The sequence below is a fragment of the Oryctolagus cuniculus genome, chromosome 3 (genome assembly GCF_051225735.1).
Source record: "Oryctolagus cuniculus isolate XC-2025 breed Fujian yellow rabbit chromosome 3, ASM5122573v1, whole genome shotgun sequence".
In the NCBI taxonomy this organism is placed as follows: Eukaryota; Metazoa; Chordata; class Mammalia; order Lagomorpha; family Leporidae; genus Oryctolagus; species Oryctolagus cuniculus.
The window spans coordinates 153,655,853-153,678,699 of record NC_142869.1 but is presented as its reverse complement, the minus strand read 5'-3'; the positions used below and the strand labels follow the sequence as shown (position 1 = coordinate 153,678,699).

At 41.4% G+C, this 22,847-nt stretch overlaps 1 protein-coding gene across 1 annotated transcript; it reads right to left on the bottom strand.

The window, feature by feature from the left end:
* Positions 1–515: 515 nt before the first annotated feature.
* On the bottom strand, positions 516–21,536 carry ANKRD7 (ankyrin repeat domain 7). The gene is made up of 6 exons (XM_008258289.5): positions 21,334–21,536; positions 10,241–10,355; positions 9,936–10,109; positions 7,945–8,051; positions 7,517–7,654; positions 516–615 (listed from the first exon to the last, which is right to left on the bottom strand). The coding sequence occupies exons 1-6, from the start codon at positions 21,534–21,536 to the stop codon at positions 516–518; spliced, it is 837 nt and encodes a 278-aa protein (XP_008256511.4).
* Between the last annotated feature and the right edge of the window lie 1,311 nt (positions 21,537–22,847).

The following is a 22,847-nucleotide window of genomic DNA, read 5'->3' as shown; positions in this document are numbered from 1 at the left end:
TGGTATCAGAATATTTCAATTACAAATATTCTTAAGAATGTTTCTTGGGACTGGCATTACAGCATAAAGGGTTGGTTAAGCTGCTGCTTGTAATTCTACTTGCAACCCATGTCCATCTGCCATGTTTGAGTCCTGGCTGTTCCACTTCCAATCCAGCTTCTTGCTGATGCAACTGGGGAAGCAGCTGAAGATATCTCAAGCAGTTGGGCCCCTGTTTTCCATGTGGGAGACCCAGATGGAATTATTGGCTTCTGGCTTTGGCCTGACTCAGCCCAAACCACTGCAGGCATTTGGGGAGTGAGCCACCAGGTGGAAGATTCTCTCTCTCTGGATATGCCTTTCAAATTAATAAATAATAAATAAAAAAGAATAATTTTTAAACGTATTTACCATTTCAAAATAGGAGAATATTTTCATTACAGATTTAGATATTACTTGAAAAAATTGTTTCTCTTCCTACAAAAGTCGAAAGCAATAAAAAAGTACTTGTTCAGTTAGTATATTCTTACCTTCCCTCAGTTCTTCCATGACTTAGTGCCTACAGTTTTATCTTCAAAGAAGCACTTCTGCTTAACTTTATTCTCCTTTCCATCATTAGCAATTAATTGATGATATCTATGCATAAAGTGAAAATACATGTGAATTATAGCATACAAAGAAATTCAGTTCAATGATTAACACAGTTACGAAATCAAAACCTTGACGCAGGATGCCACCTCAAATATGTCACAATTTTCTCATAAGCCTGCTCTGTTAACAGACACCATTTTATATTTCACGTACTCCCATTTTCTGACACCTCTTTTCTTCCTGCTATCACAAATACGATTTTTAGAAAGCCCTCAATAAGGTAGGGGAAAAAATCACTTATATTCGTCTTAGTATTTACTTCATGTGCTAGGGATGCCAAAACAGAACATCATACCTGGGTGGCAAAAACAGAAATGTATTTCCTCTCAATTCCAGAGGCTTATACTCTGGTTTCTCTTCAGATCCTATGTCTTTCGCCTTTTACAGAGGCTGAACGTTCAACATCAAGGTGCCAGGATGAGAGTCCTAAGGGTAGGAGTTGCTTCAGGTCTTTCCTCTTGCTGCCTCTGTTCATAGGTCATCTGTGCCTCCATGCAGGAGTCCCCCGGCAGCTCTCTGTGTGTCCTAATCACCTTATTGTAGTGACACCAGTCAGACTGGATTGGGACCACCCTTCTCATCTCACTTAACTGCATCACCTCTTTAAAGGTGCTATGTCCCAATAAAATCACAATCTAAGGTATTGGAGTTAGAGCTTTAGCATAAATTTTGGAGAAACAAAATTCAGCTCATAACACGGGTTTAACAGGGCTGGTAAACATTTTTGAAAAACAAACCACCTCTTCATGCCTAAGAAGAACTCATTCTGGTAACACATTAATTTTAGAATTTCACTGAGAAGAATAAGGAAATATATTTCTAACTGTAAAATAAATGCCTAAACATAATTCCTCCATTTGAGCTGTTTTCACTTGTATTTTCAAAGCCACATAAGAAATGTTGTCTATGCTTCCACTCTACACCACAAAATATCTGTGGAATAGAGTTAAGCAGTGACACCAATAAGCAGAGGCCACATGCAACAGCTGATCAACCAGTCACGATTACAGAAAAATTATTTCTCATTGCAAAAGGGGTAAATTACAGAACAAGGGAAAGGGGAATTAGACTGTAGCTGAGAAGAATGAGTTACAATTTGAATTAAATGTTGATCATTTCTACAACCTACAGGTAACTGATTCACCATTAGTAAGCTACCTCTTCTCATTTCTTTGAAAGAAGAAACTAATACAATTCTGCTAGAACTCTATTTCTACACTGAAAACATGAGAACAATATTGAGAGAATAAAAATCCCATGATGAAATGAACATGTTTCTGTTTAGTGGTAAATTCATGATGGATCAAGATATAAGAAAAAAAGCTATTTTGGGGGGTGATGTAATAAAAAATTCTGAGATTCCCTTCCATGGAACTACCGAAATAGTGGCTTCATGAGACTGATAGATGTAAACATGTCATTTCAAATATACAAATACTGTTTTTTTACCAACAGATACATTAATAAACGGGATATATTTGTCTTCTAGTGTCATATACTCAAAATTTTGAAGTGGTAGTGGAAATTCCACATTTAAAAGGATTAGCTGGGATGTCTTTTATAAAATCAAGAACACTTATAGTACAAGCACTCAACAGTAATTTATCTATTTTATTTAAATTTATATATATATATATATATATATGGCTTGCATAAAGGTAAAAAAAAAGGTATACATATCCAGTATTACAAAGGAAGTAAAGTATACAATTATGGTTGATAGATTTAATAGAAAATAAATTCCTTTATGTCTAAAGTTTTCAATTAAGATTTCAAAAATATGGGGCCATTGGGACTGCACTCTGGTACAGAAGGTTAAGCCACAGTCTACAGCTCATGCATCTCATATGGGCACCAATTGGAGTTCTAGCTGCTCCACTTCCAGTCTAGCTCCCTGCTAATGGACCTGGGAAAGCAGCAGAAGATGCCCCAAGTTTGTGGGCCCCTGCACCCATGTGGGATACTGGATGAAGGTTCTGCTCCTGGCTTTGGCCTGGCTGAACCCTGGTTGTTGTGGCCATTTGGGGAATGAACTAGTAGATGCAAGATTCTCTCCCTCCCTCCCTCCCTCCCTTCTTCCTTCCCTCCTTCCCTCTGTGTAACTCTTTCAAAAATATATACTTTTGTATAATTTAAAATTAGGCAGTTGGTGCAGCAATTAGGCCACAGTTTGAGAAGCTGACATCTTATATCAAAGTACATGGGTTTAAGTCCTAGCTCCATACGCATCCTAGCTTCTTGCTAATATGCACACTGGGAAGCAGCAGACTCAAGTACTTGAGTCCCTGCCAACCACATGGGAGGCCTGGATCAAATTCTTGGCTCCTGACTTCAGCCTACAACAACCCAGTTATTGCAGGTATTTGTGGAGTGAATCAGAGGATGAAGGATCTCTCTGTCTCTCTCCTCTCTCTGCTTTTCAACTAAATAATTTTTAAAGTAAAATCAAATTATTAAAAAAATATGCTTTTTAACTGTCGCTCCCCCTCTTCGTGGAGGAACGACACAGGACCCTGCGCTGTTCTTTCGTCTGCTCGGCCCTCCCCGGGTTTGCTGCTGGTTCTTCCCGGGTTGGCTACTATCCCTTCCACCTCCGTGGAAGGGCAGTTCCCCCTGGCCGCATTCCCCACTTCCGCAGGGGAGCGGCACACCGCCGGCCGGCTCTCTGGGGGGCTGCACGGGTTCCCTTAGATGTTCCCCATAGATGTTCCTGGTGCATGCCGTCTCTCTCCTCCTTTATAGTCCTCCTCCGCCAATCCCAACTCGGCTGCCCACACACCGAGCACGCCGCTCTCCAATCAGGAGCAAGTCCTACAGTTAATTGGTTGAACTGGAGGCAGCTGTGCGGAAGCTGTTTACTTCTCTCCCAGCGCCATATTGTGGGAGAGCAGATGCATAGAATAAGTCCTAATTCCAGTAACTCAGTCCAGTCCGGATTGCTCCCCACAGATCCCCCTTTCTTTTTATTTTTTAGCGTTGATACGCGCCTGTCTTCGGTGTCCCGCGGCACACACTCTGCTCTACTTGCTAGAGTTGCCACAGGCTCTTACAAGTCCTATCAATCAGGAAAACCGAATCCGGGTCCTCTCTTCGCCATGTTGTGAGGAGGTTTTTAGGCGCTGATGCGTGCCTGTGTTCGGTGCCCTGCAGCGCATGCTCTGCTCTGCCTGCAGGGGACTTACAAGACCTATCAGGCAAACCGAATCCAAGCCTTCTCATTGCCTTATTGTGGGGGAGACTTATTAGTGTTGGTTCGTGCCTATCTTCGGTGACCTGCGGCGCATAAGCTGCTAGCCGCCCAGGTGCTCATCGCCTCACTAATCGGGCAGACCGAATCCAAGCCTTCTAATTGGCATGTTGAGGGGAGGCCTTATTTTTCTCTATTTCTCTATCTCCGGGCATTCCTACCTCTCCCATTTCACTTCTATCTTCCAGCATTCCCATTTCTCTTTTACTTCACTTCCAAACTTCTGTTTCTCTTATCCCCGCAGCTTCCCGGCACCTCGCCGCTTCAGCCCGCGCGCCTCTCTCATCTGCGCAGCTTCCCGGCTTTGCGCAGCTCGGCTTCGCGCGCTCCGCGGTCTCCACGCTTAACCCTTTCGCGTCTGAACCACGGCCTACGCCAGCGTTCCCTATCTATTCACGCCCCGTGCTCTCTCTGCACGCGGCGGCTTCCGCGAGTAACACAGCGTAGCTTGCGTCTCCACCACTAGCATTCAATCCAAGTTCCCCGGGCTAGCCTGGCGAATTCAACCCAGCGTACGTCTCCGCCCCACGGTTTGGCTTCCCGTCCTTTGCTCCCCGGGCTAATCAGACGGATCCCAACCAGGCTCACGTTTCAGCTTCTAGTTTCAACTTTTCGCCCCCTATTCCCGGGCTAACTTGAGAATCCCAAAGTGGCTTCCGTTTCCGCCTCGGCCTGCCCCCCGCGGCTTCAATTTCCCTAACATTTTTCTCTACCCGGTATGTTTCCCCAAGCTTTCCTCCAACGATATTCCTCCCTCATTTCTCCTGGCCTCTCCCCACAGTCCGCGTCCGAGTCTGTTTGTTCTAGCTTTCACTTTCGCTTTCGACCTTAAAGATTTCTCCCAGCTTCCCCCCGTAGTCCGTATCCGAGTCTATGCCTAGGCTTTCAATAGCTTCTTCCGGCTCCTTTTTCGTCCGGCTTTTCCCTAGGCTGTTTGCTAGTCTCTCTCTCCGGTACCTTCCTAGTTCTTCCCGTTTCTTCCCTCCTAAGTTTGCTATCCGTCCTAGGTTTCCTATCCGAGTCACGGCACCATTATGTCGCTCCCCCTCTTCGTGGAGGAACGACACAGGACCCTGCGCTGTTCTTTCGTCTGCTCGGCCCTCCCCGGGTTTGCTGCTGGTTCTTCCCGGGTTGGCTACTATCCCTTCCACCTCCGTGGAAGGGCAGTTCCCCCTGGCCGCATTCCCCACTTCCGCAGGGGAGCGGCACACCGCCGGCCGGCTCTCTGGGGGGCTGCACGGGTTCCCTTAGATGTTCCCCATAGATGTTCCTGGTGCATGCCGTCTCTCTCCTCCTTTATAGTCCTCCTCCGCCAATCCCAACTCGGCTGCCCACACACCGAGCACGCCGCTCTCCAATCAGGAGCAAGTCCTACAGTTAATTGGTTGAACTGGAGGCAGCTGTGCGGAAGCTGTTTACTTCTCTCCCAGCGCCATATTGTGGGAGAGCAGATGCATAGAATAAGTCCTAATTCCAGTAACTCAGTCCAGTCCGGATTGCTCCCCACATTTAACTTCATTAACTATAAAGTTCTATTATTGTATCCCATTTTCTCATTGACTATTAAAAATCAGAAATGTATGCTCATACTTGAAAATATTTTGTCTTCATGGTGTAATAAAAATATACTTAAGAATTCTGGAGCCAGCACTGTAGTGTAGTGAGCTAAGCCTCTGCCTGTGGGGCTGGAATCCCATATGGGCACCAGTTTGAGCTCTGGCTGTTCCTCTTCTGATCTAGCTCTCTGCTATGGCCTAGGAAAGCAGTGGAAGATGGTCCAAGTCCTTGGGCCCCTGCACCCGCGTGGGAGACCCAGAAGAAGCTCCTGGCTTCTGGCTTCCAATCGGCCCAGCTCCCACCACTGCGGCAATTTGGGGAGTGAACCAGTGGATGGAAGATCTTTCTCTCTGTCTCTCCCTCTCTCAGTTTGCAGTTCTGTCCCTCAAATAAATAAATAAAAATCTTTAAAAAAAATTATGAAGAATTATGAAACTTAAGTTGGCTAATGAAACAGTAGTAGCAATATTTAAAGCATGTTTTTAACACTCCTGTGAAACCATGGTCTTTCTACTTTTTACTTGTTGAATATTATGGTTAGTAGTGCATTAAGCCTGTGATTATAGAGTAACTTGAAATTATGATTTTGCAAATATTAAAAAAAATAAAAGGAAGGAAGGAGAGAGATTGAGGGAGAGAGAAGGGAGGAAAATGGTTATCTTCTTAGAATTATATTTATGAAATATATGAAATTTATTCTCTTTATGTTAATAAAAATTTTTAGGGTCCAGCACTGTAGCATAGTGAGGTAAGCCTCCACTTACGGGCACTGGTGTGTGCCCTGACTGCTCCTTTACTGATCCAGCTCTCTGCTGTGGCCTGGGAAAGCAATGGAAGATGGCCCAAGTGCTTGGGCCCCTGCACCTACATGGAAGACCTGAAAGAAGCTGCTGGCTCCTGGCTTCAGATCGCTGCAGCTCCGGCCATTGTGGCCAAGTGGGGAGTGAACTGCAGATGGAAGACCTTTCTGTCTCTCCCTCTCTCTCTAATTCTACTATTCAAATAAATAAATCTTTTTAAAAAATTTTTAAAAACATCTCCAAAGGTAACAGATAATATAAGGAAAATTTTATTTTTAATTTGAATAATTGTGAGATATTTTACCTATTTAAAAAGGAAAATAAGTTGTTTTCAAACAGTTCACTGAGAGTCTCTCCTGAATTTCTCATTCAGATACGGGCCCTGCATCAAAGCCCTCTAATCTACATGGTATCCAGTTTCACTCAGCTCACCTGCAGCCCTCAAACTGATTAGAGCCCAAAACTAGAGGAAATCAAGTACTCGAATTGATAGGTCCAAGGTTTTTATAGGGTCACCTCTGTTGCTAAGCCTGTTGCAGCTTTGTATTCTTTTTTTATTATTATTTGGATAGGTAGAATTATAGACAGTGAGAGAGAGAGAGAGACAGAGAGAAAGGTCTTCCTTCCGTTGGTTCACTCCCCAAATGGCCGCAACGGCTGGAGCTGCGCCGATCTGAAGCCAGGAGCCAGGAGCCTCTCCCTGGTCTCCCATGCGGGTGCAGGGGCCCAAGCACTTGGGCCATCCTCCATTGCCCTCCCTGGACACAACAGAGAGCTGGACTGGAAGAGCAGCAACTGGGACTAGAACCTGGCGCCTATATGGGATGCCGGTGCCACAGGTGGAGGATTAACCAAGTGAGCTATGGCGCTGGCCCCATAGCTTCGTATTCTAAGGCACATTGTTGTTGAGATCAAACCACAGATAGGAATTGATGCCTAGCAACTTAGGGGACCACTTGGGACTCCTGCGTCCCATAAGAGTGTCAGCTGGAACCCCAGCTACTCTGCACTTCCAGCTTCTTGCTAATATGCCTGAGAAGCAGTTGATGAGGGCCCAAGTACTTGGATTCCTGCCACCTACTAGGACTCCTGTATGGTGTTCCTGTCTCCTGGCTTTGGCCAGGCCTGGTCCTGGCTGTTGTGTGTATTTGGGGAGTGAATCAGTGGGTAGAAGATCTCTCCCATATCTCTTCCTCTCTCTCTGTCACTCTGTGTTTCAGGTTAAATAAATAAATCTTTTTAAATAACATGCAGTTATTGAAAGATATACAGCATCACTTACATGGTAAAACCATTAAAAGAAGCATATTCCTCAGCTGTAAATCCATAAATATCTTGGCAAGTTAGATCCACATCATACTGAAGAAGATGGCTTACTATACTTGTTGGTTCCTCACTGAGAGAAATCATAAGGGCTGTTCTGGAGCAAAAGAGACAAATTGGGGATGCTCAATTTACCATTCAAATGTAGAATCTCTACTAGGAACAGGCAAGGCAACAATGTAAAAAGTGGGGCAGAAAAGGTAACTGTTGGTGTAAAATTTTGGAATCCATGCTTACTTGTGTATATGAATATAAATGTGTATCTATATACATTTAGAATTGTTCTGAATATAGATTTAAGAATAAATACATAAATGTATATTGCTATATATTTCTTCTATCCTTACATAGTTATAGTTATATATTATTTAGCTTTATTAATTATACCTTTGATTCTTATCTGAAGTATTCACATCTGCCCCTTTCTCCAGAAGAAATTCTGCCATTTCTGCCTTATTTTCAGAAACAGCAAGTAATAGTGGAGTATACCCATCCTGAAAAAAAAGATATTTTACAGTGATTAAATAAATTGTTGTACCAGAGTTACACGCGTTTTGGATTTAAGTTCAATTTTTAAAATAAGTATGTTTATAATAAACTTATGAATATATATTTTAACTTAAAAGATTTTAATATAGAACAAAATCTGTTTTCAAACATAAATTACAGCTAAGCCAATTGAAAAATTAAAGTTTCTGTTACCTTAATTCAAATTGTGAACAAAAGCAGACTGAAATAATTAAGTGATGGGCATGTAGCATTTAATATAAGTATTATAACAATTCACATTCCATTTTGTTGTCATAATTCAGTTTCCAGTGGATACTATTTACACCTCCAAAAATGCACTTATTTTTGGACTTCATGCAGATAAAGTATCAGTGAACTAAAGTGTTAAGATGCTTTTTTTAAAAGATTTATTTTATTTGAAAGTCAGAGTTACAAAGAGAGAGGAGAGCAGAGAGAAAGAGCTCTTCCATCCACTGGTTCAGTCCCCAGTTGGCTGCAATGGCCAGAGCTGCGCTGATCCAAACAGGAGCCAGGAGCTTCTTCCGGGTCTCCTGCACAGGTGGAGAGGCCTAAGGACTTGGGCCATCTTCTACTGTTTTCCCAGGCCATAGCAGAGAGCTGGATAGGAAGTGGAGCAGCTGGGACTTGAACCAGCACCCGTATGGGATGCCAGCATGGCAGGCGGCAGCTTTAACCACTATGCCACTGCACTGGCCCCAAGGTGCTTCTTATTTTTTTTTTTATTTTCTTTTTTTTATTTATTTATTTTTTGACAGGCAGAGTGGACAGTGAGAGAGAGAGACAGAGAGAAAGGTCTTCCTTTTGCCGTTGGTTCACCCTCCAATGGCCGCTGCGGCCGGCGCACTGCGGCCGGCACACCGCACTGATCCAATGGTAGAAGCCAGGTGCTTCTCCTGGTCTCCCATGGGGTGCAGGGCCCAAGCACTTGGGCCATCCTCCACTGCACTCCCGGGCCACAGCAGAGAGCTGGCCTGGAAGAGGGGCAACCGGGACAGAATCCGGCGCCCTGACCGGGACTAGAACCCGGTGTGCCGGCACCGCAAGGCGGAGGATTAGCCTAGTGAGCCACGGCGCCGGCCCCAAGGTGCTTTTTAAAGAGCTGTGCCACAGATGGTTAAGCTGCTGGGAAGCCAGCATCCCATATCAGTATAGGGCCAGCTGCTCTGCTTCCAATCCAGCTCCCTGTTAATGTGAGGAAAGCAGCAGAAGATGGTCCAAGTACTTGGAACCCTGCCATCCACATGGCAGACCCAGAAGAAGCTCCTAGCTCTTGGCTTCAGCCTGACCCAGGCCATTGTAGCCATTAGGGGCGTGAACCAGTGGACGGAAGATATCTCTTTATCTCTCTCTCTCTCTCTTTCTCTTTGTCTCTGTAACTCTGCTTTCAAATAAATTAATTTAAAAACACTTTTTAAAAAAGATGCTTCAAAAAAAAAGTGTTCATCATTTGCCCATAATGTCACAATAGAAAATTTAGGTTATTTTGAGTATAACTGATTCAACCCAATTATAATTACTACTCATTAATATACCAATAAAATGGAAAAGTAGGTCGTATGACTTTTATTGATATCCACATATAAGGGAGTCAAATATTTGATATGATCCTTTAAGCAATTATCATTGCTAAATATGACGTTACTTTGGAGGTCAGGATTAGTCTGCAATGAAATAAAAAAGGCTTTAAAATAAGGAAAATTCTAACAGTTTTTTTATAATCTCACTCCCCTCTCTGATGTCATTTTGAAAAATTAATTTTTATGTAATATACAGACATGAATTATCTGAAACAAATACCATCTTCTGTAGTTTTCTAAAAATATATTTTTTAAAAAATAGAAAATTACCTTATTTTTAGCTTCAAGATTAGCTTTGTGTTTAAGCAGCTTTTCAACTAATGAGACACTGTGACCACAAACAGCATAATGAAGAGCGGTATTGTAATGAATATCTAGCAGATTTGGGTCTGCTCCATGATATAAAAGAACAGTAGCACAATTCTCCTTTTGATACTGTACTGCCTATCGAAGCAAAAGAATAAATGAGTCACCCATGTACTACCTGGAATACATTTTCAAGCAGTAAAATCAGCAAAAGTTCACTGGATAAAAATACAACACATTCCAGTTAAAAAGGAATAAACAGAACACACCTTAATCAGTGGGGATCTGTTTTCACTATCCTGGACATTTATTTTGCATTTTTTCTCAATTAGAAGAGATACGATGTTTGTATATCCATTAGCACAGGCCAGGTGCAAGGGTGTTCTGTTACCAGTGTAATGAAACATGAAGTTAGAGATAAATCTTATTTGCTTCTACTTAGACCTGTTACACATAAGCATAACAGGATGGTAGCTCTCAGGGTCTTTGCATTAAGGTAACTTTCAAACTATTAGACTATATAAACCCTTATAAGATGATATAACTTATCATCAGAGTAAATCAAAGTATAAAGTAGCTTTGAACAATTTGAGAATGCTAAAATTCCTGTACAAGTTGTATGAATGAAATCTCTGGAACACAAGACTATAACATAAATATAATATAAAACTGGAAATTTAATATTGTTTTCTCATTGAAGAAAGACTACATAAATAAAAATAAATTTAAAAAAAGAAAGGCTATATAATCAAGAAAAGATTGGTCAGGTTGGATGATAGAAGAGAGTCAGATGTTATTCATGATAAATTAACATCTTCCATGAGGAGGACAATTTGAAAGGAACAATGCTTTTCATCAGACATTGTAGTCCAGAAGAAATATCCCTGAAGACTATCAGAGTGACCAGAGAGAGAGAGAGAGAGAGAGGTAGTCCACCCACTGGTTCACTCCCCTATGGGCCACAACAGCCGGAGCTGCGCCAATCTGAAGCTAGGAGCCAGGAGCTTCTTCTGGGTCTCCCACGCAGGCCGGCCCGGACTATTTTGTTTCTCACAAATCCTGAAAAAAGAAAGCACTGACTAATGTTTTTTAAAACCTTTTGAGCACCCATAATTTGACTAAAGGAAGAAGTTCCTTATGTAATAGGAAGGTTTTCCAGTCCTCAGCTCAAATATACAGGACCACATAGCTTTAAGCCCACCTAAGGTAACTCTTTGCAGTAACATAGCAATTCCTGGCAAATAGTTTTAGCTAATCTCCTCCGTCCAGAGTCAGACATATGACCATCTGAACAATTTAGTCCCAAGGAACTTTTAGTGGTTTGCACACAATCTTTAGATTTACTCCAGTTTTCTTTCTTAATTAATTAAAAATAAGGACCACTGCTCTAAGAAAAATTGAAGTGCATTTGGGTAATTCCAAGTATGTTTTCCAAAAGTAACTTCTGTACCCCTGCTGGGTAATTGGACTCTTCCAGCTGAAATCTAAATTCCTTGGTGAAGAACTGAATCCTTGATAAGAACCTCAGCATCATCTGAATGCTCCAGTGAGTTTAGGAAATCCACCACAAATCTGGTAAGTCAAAACATTCATGAGAGATTCAGCTAAGGAAATACTGAACAATATAGCCTGTGGTCTTTCACATAAAATGTGAAGCAAGAATAAATCTATCTTAAGCACATTTGAAACACTACAGTCTTTACAGTATCCCTCAAATCTTCAAGACAGCCTTAGAAGATTTTTACTTAGAATATTTATCATCTTTTAAAATGAGTCACCCTGGGCCAGCGCTGCGGCTTAATAGGCTAATCCTCCACCTACGGCGCCAGCACCCCGGGACTAGAAGTCCCAGTTGCTCCTCTTCCAGGCCAGCTCTCTGCTGTGGCCCGGGAAGGCAGTGGAGGATGGCCCAAGTGCTTGGGCCCTGCACCCGCATGGGAGACCAGGAGGAAGCACCTGGCTCCTGGCTTCAGATTAGTGTGGTGCGCCGGCCACAGCGGCCATTGAGGGGTGAACCAACGGAAAAGGAAGACCTTTCCCTCTGTCTCTCTTTCTCACTGTCCACTCTGCCTGTCAAAAAAAAAAAAAAAAAAGAGTAACCCTGGTCTGAAGAACCAAATGTTTTAAGAATGTACATATTTAATATCTACATTCATTTCACTTGAAATTTTCAATATGATTATCCTTAAATTGCAGAGCAGAGCTCACTGTTAAGGTACACAATAATTTCTTTATTGTAGCCATCATGACATAAATAGATGTATTTATATTTATATAATGTAAATGCTTTGAGACCAATATAAACGTTTCTCCACCTAATATAAAAAAAATCACTATTTTTTGAAACAGCTGAATGCAAGAAATATATTAGCAGATATTTTAAAATCAAGAATATCATTCCATATCCAAAGTCCTTAATTTTATCAATATATTTATATTTCCAATGTTAACATTTTATATAGTTACTTCTCAGTAGCACTCATCTAGCCGGAAATCTAAATCCTTGTGAAGTCTAGTGATAGTTTCAAGGATTTTAGGCTAGCTAGAATAATTGTGTTCATTGAAGTTGTTTCCTTCTAATTTATCACCCTCTCATACTCCAGGGGAAGAATTCTAAGCATGGACCATGCACTGGTCAATAGTGACCAGATCCCAGAAATAACAAACATCACCTAATTCATTTCAAACATTAAGCATGGTGTTCTTGAAATAAAAGCACAAAAATAAGTTAAACAAGCAAAGAACACTGACAAAGAGATAGTCTACAGGTAATTCATATACACTAAAATTTAAGAGCACAATTTTATGAGTTTTGACCAACATAGTGTCATATAATCATGACAATATTCATGTTACAGAACATTTCCATCACCCTGAAAGCTCCTTCAGGCTCCCCACGCCTAATCCCTTAACTTCCCCCAGCTGAAACCCTTTCTGCCACTGTACTTTTGCCTTTTCTGGAATTTTGAATAAATGATGACATTCATTATGTAGCCTTTTGTGTCTGGATTCTTTCACTTAGCATGACACTTTTGATATTCAGCTATGCTGTTCATGTAGCAGTGATTATTTCTTCAGCAGCTGAATAATATTTTATCATATTTATATACAAGTCTGTGCATTCATTTACACTTCTAATAATTTATTTAAAATATTTATTTTAAAAATAAATATGTTTTAAGATTTTGTATTTATATTTATTTTTAAAATATTTAAAATGGAGGCCAGTGTTGTGGCATAGCAGGTAAAGCTGTCGCCTCCAGTGCCGGCATTCCATATGGGCACCGGTTTGAGTCCCAGCTGCTCTACTTCCAATCCAGCCTTCTGCTATGGCCTTGGAAAGCAGTAGAAGATGGCCCAAGTCCTTGGACCCCTGCACCCGCATGGGAGACCTGGAAGACACTTCTGGCTCCTGGCTTCAGCTCCTGGCACAGCTCTGGCCATTGCAGCCAGTTAGGCAGTGAGCCAGTGGCTGGAAGACCAGCACTGTGGTGTAGTGGATAAAGCCTCTGCCTGCAGAGCTGGCATCCTAAATGGGTGCCAGTTCAAGTCCTGGATGCTCTGCTTCCAATCCAGCTCCCTGTTAATGCACCTAAGGAAGCAGTGGAAAATGGCCCAAGTGTTTGGATGCCTGCACTCATGTGAGAGACCTAGGGGAAGCTCCTGGCCTGAGATCAGCCCAGCTCCAGCCATTGCAGCCATTTGGGGAATGAACCAGTGGATAGAAGGCCTCTCTCTCTGCATCTGCCTCTCTGTAACTCTGCCTTTCAAATAAATAAATAAATTTTTTTTAAAAAAGGTCACTAAGGTAATTCTGGTTATGACATGGTAGTAGATTTGCACAAGAGGTAGTTACAAAAGCAGAAGGAAATGGCTAGATCTCAGGTATATTTAGTCTTACAAAGGATTCAAAAGAATGACTTAAATATTCTTGTCTAAGCACATTAAGTAAGGAGCTTTGGACTTATAAAGATAAGAGCAAGTCTGAAGTGGAATAACAGTCTCAGTGAAAGAATATTTGAGATTTCAGTTTGAGATGCCAAAGAAATGATATAATGGATCTGGTGGTTCTCTCAAACTGTTAACATTTTAGGAATTTTGTGAGACAGTTCACATCATATTGGTGGTTTGAAAGCAGCCACTATCAACAAATCCTAAAACCACAGGTTTTCCTTCCCAGCATTTCCCACACCTAAGATTTGTTACTAAACATTAACTAGCACACCACTGCCTCATAAATGGCCAAGAGAAAATACAGAGAATTTCTAAAAATATTTATCAATTTGTATTTCAAAGGTAGAATGGCAGAGAGAGGGAGAGGAAGAGTTTACATCTGCTCGTTCACTCTGCAAATGGACACAACAGCCAGGTCAGGACCAGGCAAAAGCCAGGAGCCAGGAACTCCATCTTGGTCTCCCACATGGGTAACAATAGTCCTAGTACTTCAGCCATCTTTCACTGCCTTTCCAGGTGCATTAGCAGGAAGCTGTATGGAAAACAGAACAACCAGGATTCAAACCAGTATTCAGTATGGGATGCAGGTGTGACAAGTAACAGTTTAACATGTGGCACCACGACACTGGCCCCTACAAGCAATTTTATATACCTATAGTTCAGGAAAGACTAATTTATAGATAGATAGAAGACTAATTTATAGATAGATAAATAGAAGACACAAAAATTTATATATATTCGTATAGGTATGTATTTCACTAATGCATAAGTATCAATATATTATATGTATGTATGTATGTATTTCAAGGAAGAGGTCTGGCTAGAGGAAAAATAGGGAGGCATTAGAATGTAGCTATTTGGGGCTGGCATAGTGATGCAGCAGGTTAAACTGCTTCCTGCAATGCCAACATCTCATATAAGTGCTGGTTTGAGTCCCAGCTGCTCCACTTCGAGCCAGCTCTCTGCTTTGGAACCTAGAAAAGCAGCAGAAGGTAGTTCAAGAGATTTTTCCTCTGCCACCCATGTGGGAGACCCAAGATGAAGTACGGGGCTCCTGGTTTCAGCCTGACCCAGCTTTGTCCATTGTGGCCATTTGGGCCATGAAACAGAATGGAAGATCTCTCTCTCTCTCTCTCTCTCTCTCTATATATATATATATATATATATATATATATATATATACACGTAATGCTACCTTTCAAATAAATAAGCATTTGAAAAATTTGTTTAAAAGAATGTAGCTATGTAAGGCGAATCTCTTCTGCAGGGAAGTGATGATAGAGAGAGTGAGAGTTATTTCACAGAGCCTCCAACATGTTTATAAGACAGGAAGATAAAACAAAACCAGCAAAGGAATCTGAAAAGAACTATCCAGAGAAGTATGAGAACGTATAGTGAAGCCAATATCCTGAAAGACTAGACAGTATTTCAAATACTACTGATAAAGCAAATAAGACACTTGGCTGATGTGCCAGGGAAGTAAGACTGAGAATTAACACTGACTGAAGTCAGGATGAAGTTAACCATGACCTTACAAAATAATTCAGTGGAGTGAAGTAGGATAAAAGCCATATGGGAGATTGGACAACACTGCTTCTGTTAGGGAGAAGGGCATACCTATCAGCAAGCTGAACATCAGTCATTTTTCTAATCATATCATTTCTAGCTACACAATTAGGATAAAAGTTGACACTTTCATGCTCAGTGATTTGAAAGCTCCCCAAAAGATTTTAAAGCAGCCACAGAAAGTAGATATTTTCTATTATTAATGCCAAGCACATAACTTCAATTCTGAATATATTTAAATGTTTGCGAGCAGTACATGGCATTGACCATTCCATCCTACATCACAAAGTTTCCTCTCCAGGATAAATAACATGTTAGGTCACAAAACAAATCTTAATGCATTTAAAGACTGAAATCATACCAAGTATCTTTTGGACCATGTGGAATGAAACTAGAAATCAATAGCAGAAGAAGGTGGAAAAATTCACAAATATGTGAAAATTAAACAACAGTCTTGAGTAACCATTAAGCAAAACAGAAATCAAAAAACAAATTTGAAAATGCTTCCAGAAAACTGAAAATGTACACACATATTTACCAAGACAAAGGGAATGCAGTAAAAACAGTATAAAAGGAAAATCATAGCAATAAATATTACTTTAAAAAAAAGTTCTTAAGTGAACAATCTAACTTTACTCTTCAAGAACTAGGAACAGGAGAACAAAATAAGCTCAAAATTACCAGATGTTTAATAAAACAAAATAACAAAGATTATCACAGAAATAACAAAAAAAATCAGTGAAGGGCTGGATTTCTTGTTTTTTAAACAAATTGACAGAACTCTAGAAGGACCAACTACAAACAAGATGGGACTCAACTCAAAATTATAAATGAAAATGAGATATTACAACTATAACCAATGACGTAAAAAAGGACCATGCAAGATTTCTATGGACAGCAATATATGTACAAACTGGGCAACTTAGAACAAAGGGGCAAATTCCTAGAAACAGTTGATCTACTGAGATTAAATCCCTAATAAATTAAAATTATGAGCAGACTTGTAAATTTTATAGAGATAAGATCAATAATCAAAAATCTCCCACAATTAAAAGCCCAGGACCAGATGGCCTCATTGGTGATTCTACCAAATATTTAAAGAATTAACATTAATCCTTCTCAAATTCTTTCAAATTCATTATATAAGGCCAGCATTCACATGACGACAAAACTAAGATAGATAACAAAGAAAACAAAAGTATAGGCTAACATCCCAATGAATATAGATGAAAAAATCCTCAACAAAATATTAGCAAACCAAAACCAGCTACACATTAAAAAGATCAAAAAATATACCAAGGGAGATTTATCCCTGGGATGCAAAGATGGTTCAATGTACAAGCCAAGAATTAATATGATAGCTCAAGTTAAAAGAATAAAGGATAAAATTCACAATTGCCTCAATAAAGAAAATAAAAGGGTTTGGCAAAATTCAAACTCCTTTCATGAAAATAACTCTCACAAACTGGGAATAGGAGAAAATTATCTAAATTTTTAAAAAAGATTATTTATATATTAAAGACCACAGCTAACATCACAGTCAATAGAGAAAAGCTGAAAGTATTTCCCCTAAGATCAAGAACTGGGAAAATTTGATCATTCCCATTTCAAAAACAGTCCTAGAAAGCTCAGCCCAAGAAAATGGGAAAGAGCTAGAGCAACAGTAAGAGGGAGAGAGAAAGATCCACAGCAGAAATGAAATATGTACTTTAAATTATCTTATTTTAGAAATAGGGAGTTGTCAAATAGGGCTCAGAATTTTAGGCCAGCAGGAATAAGCTCTGAAGATCTGATATACCTCATACCTATAGCCAACAATAATACACTGAAAATTCACTGGATTGGATTAAGTTGGCAGAGTATGGAGGGAGCTTGCCACTCTAGTCTAGGAGGAGATACTCTAAAAAAAGTGGAGAGACTGCAGTCTCAAGGAAGAGTTAGGGAGAAAATGGCAGCGGAAACTCCATGCAAATTAGAGGGACACAGGGGACCTATAGGGAGGGTGTGGGCATGCACAATTCAGGATCCCAACAGCCAAGAGCCTCTGCAACAGCTTTGGAGAGAGGCCAGATCCGACTGCAGCACCCCAAGCCACTGCAATAAAGCTGCAGGAAAAGCTGGGAGGGGATCTGGCTTGGAACCATGTAGGGGACAGTGTACCTGCCAAACTAGAGGAGAAAAAAAGGGGATGGGGGCGGCACATTTCTCCCTCTCTGATCACCCTGCAACAGTGTCCTGCGACAAGGCAATACAGAGTGGGTGCCATTTTGGACATACATAACAGCTGTACCGGCCCATGTCCGCACCAAGCAACCAGCTGAGCAGAGGCTCCTGAGTCTGGCAGGGAGAACTGACAACGGGTTGGGTGCTTGTGTCTATGGGAGGTTTGTGTATCAGGACTCTGAAAACACTGAAACTGCAGGCCTTTGAAAACACTGAGTCTGCATGGGAAGGCTCAGAGTGTGGCTGAGGCTTGGGGCAGTCACTGTGGGAGGCTCCACACACTCAGGGCTCCCTGGTTCCCTAGTGAGGGACATTGCTGGGGAATCTTCTTATACCCAGGACTGCACAGATCCTTTGTGTGGTCCTTGTGGAAATGTGGATGAATATTATACCCACTGGGGCTAGTGCCCAGGCACCAGTCCCCTTTGAGGAGAGGAAAGAGCTGAGTCTATGCCAACAAGAGAAAAACCTCCCCATTGATTAAAAAAAAAAAAAAAAAAAAAAAAAGAGGAAATTTACCACACCCACTTGGGTGTCACCTTAACACTCCCTTCACTCTGGAGCACTGAACAGAGATCCCTGGCCACCCCCACCACATGCCTGTAGGTATTCCTTGAAAGCAGATACTCAGACATAGTCCAAAGATAAATCCACTCATAATCCACTCATAGTCCAAAGATAAAAGCCACCACATCAAAAAAAAAAAAAAAAAAAAGAAGAAACAAGTATCTCCACAAATGCTTAATAATAAACCAATTCAAGAAACAAGAAAACAAATACAACATATGCCCCCAAAAGATTATAACACTTAAATACTAGATTATAAAGATGAAAAGTTTGAAGAAATGTAAGAAATGGAATTCCAAAAATTGATTTTAAGATTACATAGAAGTAATCAGAAGCAAATGCATGAACTAATGAAATCCATACATGATATGAAAGAAAATTTCTCCTGCAAAATTGAGATCTTAAAGAGAAAGCAAAATGCAATCTTGGAAATGAAGAATTCAATAGAACAAATAAAAAATGCAATGGAAAGCCTTAGCAACAGAATTGGTGAAGCAGAAGAAAGAATATTGGCCTTAGAAGACAAATTGTGGGAAATTATACAAACAAAAAACGAGAAGAGGAAATCAGAAAACTAAAAACACTGTTGGGAATTTACAGGATACTGTCAAATGACCCAATGTATGGGTTCTAGGAGTTCCTGAAGGTGTGGAAAGAGAGGAAGGAATAAAAGGCCTTTTTTAGTGAAATAATAACAGAAAACTTCCCTAATTTGGAGAAAGAAAGGGAAATCCAATACAGGAAGCACACAGAACTCCTAATAGAGATGACCAGAAAAGATCCTCTCCATGACATACTGTAATCAAACTCACTGCAGTAAAACATAAAGATCCCAATATGTGCATGAGAGAAATGTCAGTGTTAATAATAATAGATAAAATTAAAAATGAGTGAAAGCTGCAACATGGGGAGCAGTCCACACAGCAGACTCATAGAATTCCAATCACTATATATATATATATATACACACACACACACACCCCTCAGAATCAGCCCTTGAGGCATTCTCTTCTGGTTGAAAAATCCCATGAGAGCATTTCAGGCATGGAAATCCAAGACACTGATGCAAAAAAGTGTCCTACATCAAGGATCTCACTGGGTGAGACCCCAGTGGAAAGAAGTGGTCATCAAAGAAGGAGGTACGCTACTCTGAAGGGAGAAGAGAACCTCCACTTTGCTTATGGCCTTGTCTAAATTTTGATGGAGTTTGTGGATTCAAAGGCTTGCATAGCCTATGCAGCAACTCATGTGAAGAGTGATCGGGTGATCACTGATGTCATACGTAAGACTTTTAATTGTTAAATTAACAATAAGAGTCACTGTGCACTACCTTCCCATGCAGGACCTCTCTCCTCAAAGAGCTGTATTATAACTATGCCAAATGCTCCCAAAAGATGTGTCATTCTTGGGTGCTTCATTAAAATTAATTTTCTGAGAAAAAGAAGTGAAATTAACTTGAAGATGCAATGATTTTGAAACAATCCTTATCTCAACTGTTGAGGAACAGGGTTTTTTGGTTTTTTTGTTTGTTTGTTTTACAGGCAGAGTTATACAGTGAGAGAGAGAGACAGAGAGAAAGGTCTTCCTTCCATTTGTTCACCCCCCAAATGGCCGCTATAGCTGGCACGCTGTGCCGATCCAAAGCCAGGAGCCATGTGCTTCCTTCTGGTCTCCCATGCGGGTGCAGGGCCCAAGCACTTGGGCCATCCTCCACTGCATTCCCAGGCCACAGCAGAGAGCTGGATTGGAAGAGGAGCAACCAGGACTAGAACCCGGAGTACCGGTGCCGCAGGCTGAGGATTAGCCTAGTAAGCTGCGGCACTGGCCTAGTTTTTTGGATTTTTTTTTTTTTTACTGTGCAAATTGTTGAACTCTTTTACTTAGTTAGAGTTGGTCTTCTGTGTATAAGTTAATAAAAAATGGATCTTAGTGGAGAATGGGCCTAGGAATGGAGAGGGAGGATGAGGAGGGGTGGGAGAGTGAGTGGGAGGGTGAGTATGGTGGGAAGAATCACTATATTACTAAAGTTGTACTTATGAAATGCATGAAGTCTGTATTCCTTAAATAAAAGTTTTCTTTGGGGGAAAATAAATATATATATATGAATGTATGTATGTATGTATATATATATATATATATATATATGTTTTCCAGAAAATTCAAAAAAAAAAGAAAATCTATTAAGAGGGTAGATATCATGTTATATACTTACCTAAAGTAAAACTTAATTTAAAACTAGTTAAAGCTGCCATTGCACTCCCAAATGTGCCAAAACAGATCCTATAAACTGTACTTGTTATGCAGAGCTGACTAGGATATGCAGCTACCTGGAGCCCTCTGCTTGCAAAGCACAGCTCAACAACAGCTCTGAGTTTGGACGTTTACCAAGAATCTTCTCACCTGTAACTGAAGATCACTGGCTTAAATGAAGCTGTCTGGCGGACAGCACTGCATCAAGGTCCATCTGGGCTCTCAGGGATCTTTGTGACTTGACAAATTCAATGGTAATGATTTTGGCTTTTGAATAGTCTAAGTTATTCACTATTATATCACAGAATCTAACACTGCCTAGTTATATAGTTTTTACATATATTTGTGGTAAAGCAAATTGTGGTAAGGGATGTGCAGTAAATAAGGGGGAAGTAATCCTCTGTCCAAATCAATCTGATATTTAAAGTTAACAAGTTTCTTTAAAAAAAAGAAAAAAAAAAACACTTGGTGTCCCAAAGTCTTAAAATATTAGTAACCACGATTCTGTGTGGTCATCCCACGACTCCTTTCCTATTCTTCCACAAAGACATTTTTTTCCAGGAGTATTATAGCAAGATGAGGAAAGAATATAGTGTGAACCTTGAGAGAATCCCCTCAAACACCCAGATTAGCATTCAAAATATTTAAGTCAGAAGCCGGAAGCTGGAGTGTGACATCTGCCAGAGGCTACCAGACAACCAGTGTCAAACGCCCCGGGCAGCTGTTGCTTCCAGAAACAGTGTTGCCCAGCCTCCCCTGTATGCTGCCCCTCGCGCGCCCGCTGCTCTTCTGCCCTGGCCACCTGAGATCTTTGTCCTGCGTGTTCACATCGTATTTCTTGAGCTGCAGGTATTCCTTCAGTTTCTCCAGATCCCCAGTTGAAGCTGCTTTGTGAAGTTTCCCGAAACGCTTTTTCTGCAGGCTGAAGCCCCAGCCTCTGAGCAGGTCTGACAAGTGGCTGTGGGACTCACTCTTCCCGCTGCAGAACCTTAAGAGCTTCTCCATGGCTGCGCAAGGCTACTGTCGTCAAATGGGACCAATATGGTTCAAACACAGGCCTTGCTCCTCAGCCCTGGCCTCAGGGCTCACAGCCTCCTCCGGCCCCAAACCAATAGTGGACGGGCGTGAGACCCCGAGCTTTACAGGCCTTGGTTGCCCGGCAACGTCTGTGAGCTCTCAGCTGTGGTTGTGACTGCATCCCCGAGGCTCTCGCGAGATTCTCCCCTTTGCCTTGGCCATACAGCCAAATCCACGGCCTTCCTTGGAGAGCATGAGCCCGTGGATGGAAATCTACCAACTCTTACAAATAGCCCCTCCTCCTTCAATGGCTTGAACTCTTGCCAACTAAGATTTACCTTGTGGGGTGAAGGGGTGGATTTTTTCTTGTGATTTTGCCTTGAAATTTCTCCCAGCCTCACCTCCATGGTCCCCATGCTACAGCCCATCTTTAACAAGAACTAAAATCTCTCCATAGTCTCAATTAAACACATACTTTTTGAACACCACTGCTCAATCACAAAGCTACAGAAGCCCTTAGAAAATTGGATTCACTGACCCTACCATCCAGGAATCCCTGAGCTTCACCACCTCACTCTGCACCCTCGTTTTCCCGTTGAACTTGGTTTAACTCCATGGTCAATCATCATCATCACTGCCATTGCATATACCTTGAATAACTCTGCCTCTATTCCTTTTCATACTTATCTGACCAACCACAGCCCTACTTAAATCCAACCTCTCTGTCCGATCCGGCCCAATTAATGTGATTAAAGAATAAAATAAAGCCACGTTGCCATCTTTCATTTTCAGTTCATAAAAATATGCCTCAGCGGGTGCCGCGGCTCAATAGGCTAATCCTCCGGCCTGCAGCACTGGCACCCCAGGTTCTAGTCCCTGTTGGGGCACCGGATTCTGTCCCGGTTGCCCCTCTTCCAGGCCAGCTCTCTGCTGTGGCCAGGGAGTGCAGTGGAAGATGGCCCAGGTCCTTGGGCCCTGCACCCGTATGGGAGACCAGGAGAAGCACCTGGTTTCTGGCTTCAGATCAGTGCGGTGCACCGGCCGCAGCGGCCATTGGAGGGTGAACCAATGGAAAAGGAAGACCTTTCTCTCTGTCTCTCTCTCACTGTCCACTCTGCCTGTCAAAAAAAAAAAAAATTAAAAAAAAAAATAGGCCTCAAGTGCACTGCTGTTCTTCCTAACAATCCTTAGGGATTTTCCTCTTCCATTCATACCTTCCACTTTCCATGACTGTTTCAAATCTTCCACTAATCTCCTCAGGTAATCCTTGATTCCTGAACCTCTGAGAATGAGGGCCAA